The 7598-nt window shown below is 49.1% G+C and overlaps 1 protein-coding gene across 1 annotated transcript; it reads right to left on the reverse strand.

The window, feature by feature from the left end:
• Positions 1-265: 265 nt before the first annotated feature.
• On the reverse strand, positions 266-1009 carry LOC116212187 (extensin-like). Its single transcript, XM_031546756.1, has one exon. The coding sequence runs from the start codon at positions 1007-1009 to the stop codon at positions 266-268; it is 744 nt and encodes a 247-aa protein (XP_031402616.1).
• Positions 1010-7598: the final 6589 nt, after the last annotated feature.

The following is a 7598-nucleotide window of genomic DNA, read 5'->3' on the forward strand; positions in this document are numbered from 1 at the left end:
CAAGAGCCGCTCCCGCCAAACTGTCCTGGAACGTGTGGATGACGAACTCTTCGTAGTCCCAGTACTGCAGCATCTTTCCCCTGTAGTGACGGAGATGGTGACGGGGGTCGGTAGTGCCATGGTACCTTTGGAATTCAGGCACCTTAATCTTCGGGGGTAGCCGCATACCCGGAAAAAGACTCCAATCGCAATCGCCGGCATCGAGGCGAGGACCACCTGATTGTAAGGCTTTGATGTTCTCTTCCATCTTCTTCAATCTCTGCTCCTACTCAGTCCCCATTTCCGGGAGAAAGTTTGTCGGTGGAGCTATGGGGACAGCCTGGGTTGGCATGCCCGGTTCAGGGATGGGAATGTTTAGGGGAGGTAGAGTTGGGTAAGAAAAGCTGATGTGGGGTTGTGGAGCTTGGAATGGGACAGGCTCGGCTGTGTGAGCAGGAGCGTGGGGGCTCTGTGCCGGGAAGACCATTGGCGGAGGAGCCGCGTAAACCGGTATGGCCATCGGCGGCGGTACTAGAGTAGTCGGGTTCGTCGGTGGAAGAGGAATGGCTGCCGGGAGAGTCACCGATGGCGGAGGGACGTTAGCTGGGAGGCCCGCCGGTGCGTGTATCGCAGGCGCTTCAATGCCTTCCGGAGCATGGGTCGGCGGGACCCAAGGTTTTGGGTCGACTGTTGGCCCGTACCCCGGGGGCGGAGTAGAGTTCGAGGAGGTGTGGTTTGGAGCTCTGAGTAGGGCCATGAGCTCGGCCATGTCGGCGGCCATCTGATTGACCGTGCCCCTTAATGTGGAGATATCGCCTTCCAGTGCGACGATGCGGGCCGCACCCTCTGTAGAGGTGGACGGTGCTTGGGCTTCCGATGTTGGGACTGGTGGCGGGATTTCTCCCGAGTGTACCGGGGGTGCGCTTGCAGGAGTTAGTGGTGGCAGTGCTTGAGTCATGGACGGTTGATAATAAACCGGCGTCGGTGGAGTGTTCTCCTCGGAGCTAGCAAGCTGATTGTTCTGTGCCATCTTCGATTGCAGACGAGTGAGATAACGGTGTGGCGCCAGTTATGGTTACCTGTATTAACAAGTGTGTAAATTTCTACGCAAACGAGTTACGTTCTAAAAATAAAAACGTGTGAAATAATAAATAAGGGGATGACGTGCATGAGATGCATGGATTTGAAAACTAATGTTGTCACTCTCATTGATTCAAAAGGTTTCTAAGATACAATGCAATTAAAAACAAGCCCTAAGTCGTTCTTCCACCGCGCTCAGGGTGCGAGTGACTGTTGCCGTGGAGAGCACCGATTCAGGTGAGGGCCTGGTGGAGGCGTCTATCCTAAGGGGTGCGTGGACCTCCACGGGCTCTCTTCCTGAACCTCTCCAAGGCGACATTCGCTCGTACCAGCTCCTGCTCGCGCCTCTGCAGCTCGGCGCGGGCCTGGGCGAGCTCTCTCTGTAATTGCCGCTGATCCACAAGCTGCTCGTCTTTCTCTGCGACTTCCCGACGAAGGTGATCTCTCTCGGCCCTGAGGTTAGCAAGCTCTGCTTGATGGCCACGTTCGGGGTGAGAGGCGCTCCCGTTGGTCCGTTATCTTCAGCTCGTGGAGAGTCGGCGGAATCCTCGTGTGCTGTAGGACCCCACCGATAGAAACGGAGGACATATTCCTCGGTAGCCTGGAAATCCTGTTCTTCAAGGGTTGGATGCTCGGGGAAATACGGACGCTCAATGACCACGGTTCGCCACGCGTCCAAAACCCGTTCGATGTCTCTTTGGCGATCTACGGATGTCTGATCCTCCCGCCAAGTGTGTTCGAATTTAGCCCGTGCCGTGTCCTCGGGGACTGTCTGCAGGCTGCCAAACTGCCTCATCACTCGCGCCGGAAAATATGTGGTGGACCCCGCATGACTTACGAGTGGGACTCCGTTAAAATCAGAACACCTAAGGGCCGCGGGTCCAAGTGGCATCCACGCGGCTCGCCACTTAAAGCCCCTAGGTGGTATTTCGCGAAAAATTTTCATCCACTCGGAAATCTTGCGTTCTTCTACGCGCACGAGGGACAACAATCGAGAAATGATCGACTCAGAACCATTAAAATACATAACCGGGCGCACTAGACCGAAGGGGTTTGCGTGGCTTTGAAACCAAATTTGTAAGAGGATGGGGGATCCTCTTATTCTTCGGTCGCGTGTTCTCAAAACACGGTCGAGGGACCGAACGGTCTCCGCCACAAGGGCTACCTCGTAACCGCGCCCTCCGACCACTTGGAGGACAACACCGGCCAAGGCCGCATCGATGAGACTATGCGAGCGAGGGAATAAGAGGGTCCCAAAGATTAGCAATAGAACAGCATGACACAAATCCTTTCGAAGAAAATCCCCCTGGACCCTATGCGCTCGGGACTCAATAAAAAGGAGGAGTTTCTCGATTGCAATCTCCGTGCTGCAGGAGTATGCGAGTTCAGCATTCAAACGGGTCGTAGGAACCCCGAGTAGGCGTGAGACTAGGGTTGGTCGGGTGGTGTGGAAGTTGGGTTCTACAATGCCGTGGACAACTGCAGTCCGACCGATGAGTGTCCGGTACTCCTCGATGGTTGGCGTGAGCTCGGTACCCTGTATATCGAAGACGGCACGACTTGGGTTCCAGAATGCGATGGCGGCCTCGAGGAAATTCCAATCTACACGTCGGGTAGCCAAAAAGGGAACATCTCCTACGAACGCAGCGATATAGTGGCGGTCGACCGGGCGTAAAGCTGTCCATATGCGGGCAATCTCCTCGAGTGGCGGTGTGACTCTATCGAGGCGCGGACAGGAGAATGAGTGCGCCATCCCTTACCAAGATGAAAGGAAGATCGACTTAAGACTCATCAATGGGAATGACATCCTAATTTTGAAAATTTACATGATGCATGCTTGCGAAAATGTAAATGCCCACGGCTTAATTCATGATACATGGTACATGTACATCGCTCTCGAAATAGAAAAGACTCAAGTGGCACGCAGGCCGACTCAACGGACTGTTCGTCGAAGCCAGGTTGGAGGATGGCATGGAGCTCCTGTAGAATGCATGGTTTTAGTGCTACAGGGACCGTGCTACGTAAGGATGGGGGCTCCCGACTCAAGGGTGTCAATTCCTTGAAATCGAGCGGGGATCTTTAGGGGCCTAATCGACGGTCCAACCGTGCGACGTACCCTTACTCGGAACCCCTATTTAACCTATGCTCCTATTACCGGTCGTGGGACGCGACCCATAGGTACCTAGAAGCTAGTATGATATGCAATGCATGTGCGGGAAATAAAAGTGCGTTAAGTAGATAAGCGGGAAATGCGGAAAGCGGTAAATAAACAAGCAAACAAAGCAAGCGGGAACGAGCCCGAACCCTCTAAGTGTCCCCAGTGGAGTCGCCAAGCTGTGCGCACCCGAATTTCGTCTCGTCGGGGCACGGAATGCGCGCGCCTATGCAACGCGGCTTGGGAGTGTCCACCTTCCCGGGGACGCGCGACGGACGCACGTGAGAAGGAGTCGCCACTTGCCATTTTACGACCCGAAGGTCGAGGGCCGGCAAGTTACCCGGGTCTAGGGGTACAGGGTACACCTAATTGCTAAGGCATATGGTCTACGAAACCCAAGGTTCCGAATTCGGGGGTTCTATTACATGCGAGCCTATATCTCGCATGCCCTATCGGTACTCTAGCTTGTCTAGGCTTACCATTTTTAATTTAATTACCACTTAATTAAGTTCCGCTCATCTTACGCGTTTTGACACCGTAAATTCGAAGGAACACTCCGACCGTCCACTCTCCGACCGGGATTCTTACATGAATGAATGTACAATATAAATCCTTACATTGTCCTCTCAAATAAATAAAATACAAGTTACAACAACTGAATCCCGGTCGAATTGCATTCGGTTATTATTCCACTCGTGCTCACCGTGTGGTTTGAAAAGACCGAAATTGAAATTAAGATGCGCGCTCAGTGTTAGGGGAATTGAACCCCGTGATCTACGATTGGGGCGTTGGACCCCCTATGAATCGTGCCCTGAAGGATCGGGCTCGATCCACATAGCAAACAAGTGCAAGAATGTTAACAAGCGGACATAAATAAACAAAAAATGGGGTTTTATTGTTGCCGAATTTACGTTAATTAACCAATTATTAACCGGGGTATCTTGTCATACAAATCCTACCCTAAAGCAAACAAAGTGGGTACAAGGTGTGAAACGATCAAGGATCGCCTCGGGAAGGTATTTCGCATTTGGCATTATTTTCAAGGACTTGACGTACGTGACGTCCATTGTCAAATCTTGTGTTTGTGGATTGCTTTTAGAATTGTTCTATGTTGTGACACTACGGTTGTTACAGGTTATTACCGAACATTGATTCCACCTGTACATCCTAAAATCTAGTGCCTATCCCACTATTGCCCATTTTGTCTTAGCCAAGTATATAATTAATCCGGTATTTATATTTTGAGCCAATCCTCCCGAACTAACTACCCGAGACTATGCTAGAATAACAAAAACTCATCGGTCGGATAGGGCGGGCTATGCAGATGAACCTGCGCCTAGATAGGTAGCCCATCCCTACCCTGATACCGCATGTTTCTCTTATTCTAACCCTAGGGGGGGTGTCGCTAGGTTGCAAATAGACGATTTTGCCCTTGAGATAAAAATTGTTTTTCGGGAAAGAGAAATTAAGCGGTGCGGGCCATCTCGGCCTGTGACCGGCGCTAACCGATCCCCTGGACCTTCCAGGGTTGTCAAGAACCCTAAAAGAGCCAAAAGATCGGTTAATCTATCCGGAAGTGATCTAAGAAGAACTTCCACGTCCCGACCTGAGTTTCCTGAAATCAGGTGAGGCCTCGAGTCAAGACGCGCAAGTCCTTCCTAGACATCCATGTCACATCGAACTACGTGTCTCGAGTTTTATAAAACTTTGCAAGTTTTGAGGAGGGCACAAACGCATGTTTGCAACCTATCAACGCGTGTTACCGGTTTATTACCAATTCGTACAAAATTATTAGGGCCAAGTGAATTAATTAATCGTGTGAACGTCAAATTACCCCGTTAGTGAAATCATTGATTAAATTAATTAATATTTGCCAAATGCTCTAAATATTCGGGTTTCGGACCATCGAACCGATCATTGATGGACCGTCCGATGCGAATCCTAATTCCCGATCGCCTTAGGATTTAAAAATTAATTTTAGGTCGAGTTTGCAAGATTAACCCGATTCATGTGAGGTTTCGATTTAAACGATAAAGCATTTTAAGCACAGATCAAGAGCATATCACCACATCAAGCACGGCGAACATACAAATTTACATGACCGGTGCCGCCATGATCATGAAACACATACAAACATACACGCAAACACGATATCAACGAAATCGATAAAACGGCACCGATTCATGGAAAGCGAAAAATCATGCAAAAGCACACACGTTGTCATGCCGTATACATATAATCACAAGAATAAAATATTTAAACATGGCACACACGCTGTCGGTCGGTGATCCAAGTAGGAAAGAGCTGGATGTCTTTGAAAAATGTTCAGGACTGATTTGAAAATTCCGAAAGTTGAGGGACTGATTTGCAAACTCCGAAAAGCTCAGGGACTGATGTGAAAAGTCGAAAGGTTCAGGACTAATGTGAAAATTCCGAAAAATTCAGGAACTGATTTGAAAATTGCAAGAAGTTTAGGGACTGATTTTAAAAATTCCGAAAAGTTCAGGACTGATCTGGAGATTCCGAAAAGTTCAGGGACTGATTTAAAATTTTCGAAAAGTTCAGGACTGATATGAAGATATTAAAATAACCGGGACTTGACTGGAAACAATTTTAAAATTCAGGGCAGATCTGAAAAATAAAAATTGCGTCCTCTGTACTGAAATGAGACAAAACGAAAAGTTTGTAAAATCGAGTTTGAGACAAATCCGATCACCCGTACAGCCCAATAATATTCATTTCACATCATATTCATCCAAGTAAGCATTAATATTCAGAAGCGGAGTCCTAAACATGCCACTAAGTTGGGGATTTACCTAATTCGGGAGATTGGGGGTGAATCTGTAAAATAAGAAAAAAAATTAAAAAAAAATTAAAAAATTCGCCGGGTAATTGGGCTGCTGAGGGAGGATTGGGCCGGACTGGGCCCTTGAGATCTGGGCTGGGCCGATTGGGTTGTTGGGCCGAGTTGGGCTGTCGGTGCTGGGCTGGGCGTCGGCGGACTGGACCGGGCCGAACGGGCCTGCTGCTGGGCCGAGCTGGATGGCTGGACCGAGCCGGCGTCTCTGGAGAAACCCGAAAAATAAAATCGACCAGGTTAGTGTACGGGAAACCGAGAGCAAAGGGGTCGAGGGAGTTAACGGGGTCACGAGCTCGAGGAACTCCGGGTTTCCGAGGGCGTGTGAGCTGAGGGAGATTCCGGAAATCGAGCTCTGGAAGAATCAGTGTGATAGCTGGAGTTTTCGGAAGTTTCAGCCGTGGGGGGATTCGGGTGAGCTGAGGGAGTTCCGTTCGGATGCTATCGAGCTGAGAGAGAGCGTGGGCTGGGGAAATTTTTCCGGGAGAATCGATGAGCTCCCGGGATTTTTTCGTCTGTGAGCTCCGACCGTCTTTTGTCCGTGACCCCCTTTTTCCAGCTGCGGGTTTTTCTTTTAAACCGAGAGAGAGAGAGAGAGAGAGAGAGAGAGAGAGAGAGAGAGTGCGTTTGCGTGTTCGAGGAGTCGCGTGCGCATAGGGGTTGGCGCGCGGCAGGCAGGCTCGGGCGCAGCGGCAGCAGAGGTCCCGAGACCGGTCCGTTCCTGCCAGGAGGAAGAAGAAGAAGAAAAGAAAAGAAAAAGAAAAGAAGAAGAAGACAGGAAGAAGAAGAAACGATGAAGAAGAAGAACAGGAAAATGGGGGGAGGGGGGCCTGGTCAACGGTCAAAGTTGTCAGACTTTGACCGTTTGACCCTTTTTTTTTTTTTTTTTTGACGCGCGTATAAATTGAAAATTCCATCTTCTTGATCGGACGTCGAAAAAATAATTCGAGATTGCCATCGTGTTCAGAAAAATTCGCTGATCGATATTGTGCGATGAATTTATTTTCAATCTCGAATTTTGTCCCGAATTTTGAAAATTGACGTCGATGTACGCGAAGTTCGAAAATGTCCCAAATAAAATTAGTGTTAAATTAGGCAAATTGCTATTTCCAAAAATGTCCTAAAAAGTCGTGAATACTCGAGTAATTAATCGGAAATATTTCCCTCAAGAGTGGTAAAAATGGCGATTTTGCCCCTCTGGAGCCGGTGGACCAAAATTGGGTGCTGACACCACCAGACTTCGCAGCAAGTTACCCAACAACCGATTCACGACCTCAGTTTGCCCATCGGTTTGGAGATGATAAGCACTGCTAAATTGCAGTTGTGTATCCACCATCTTCCATAAACTACGCCAAAAGTGGCTAAAGAACCGAGTATCCCGATCAGAAACAGTGGACTTTGGTAATCCATGAAGACGATACACCTCATGAAAGTACAGCTGAGCCACTCAAATAGCATCTTTCGTCTTCTTACAAGGAATAAAATGCACCATCTTAGAGAATCGATCAACAACAACATAGATGTAAT

This window comes from Punica granatum, chromosome 6 (assembly GCF_007655135.1).
Source record: "Punica granatum isolate Tunisia-2019 chromosome 6, ASM765513v2, whole genome shotgun sequence".
Classification (NCBI taxonomy): Eukaryota; Viridiplantae; Streptophyta; class Magnoliopsida; order Myrtales; family Lythraceae; genus Punica; species Punica granatum.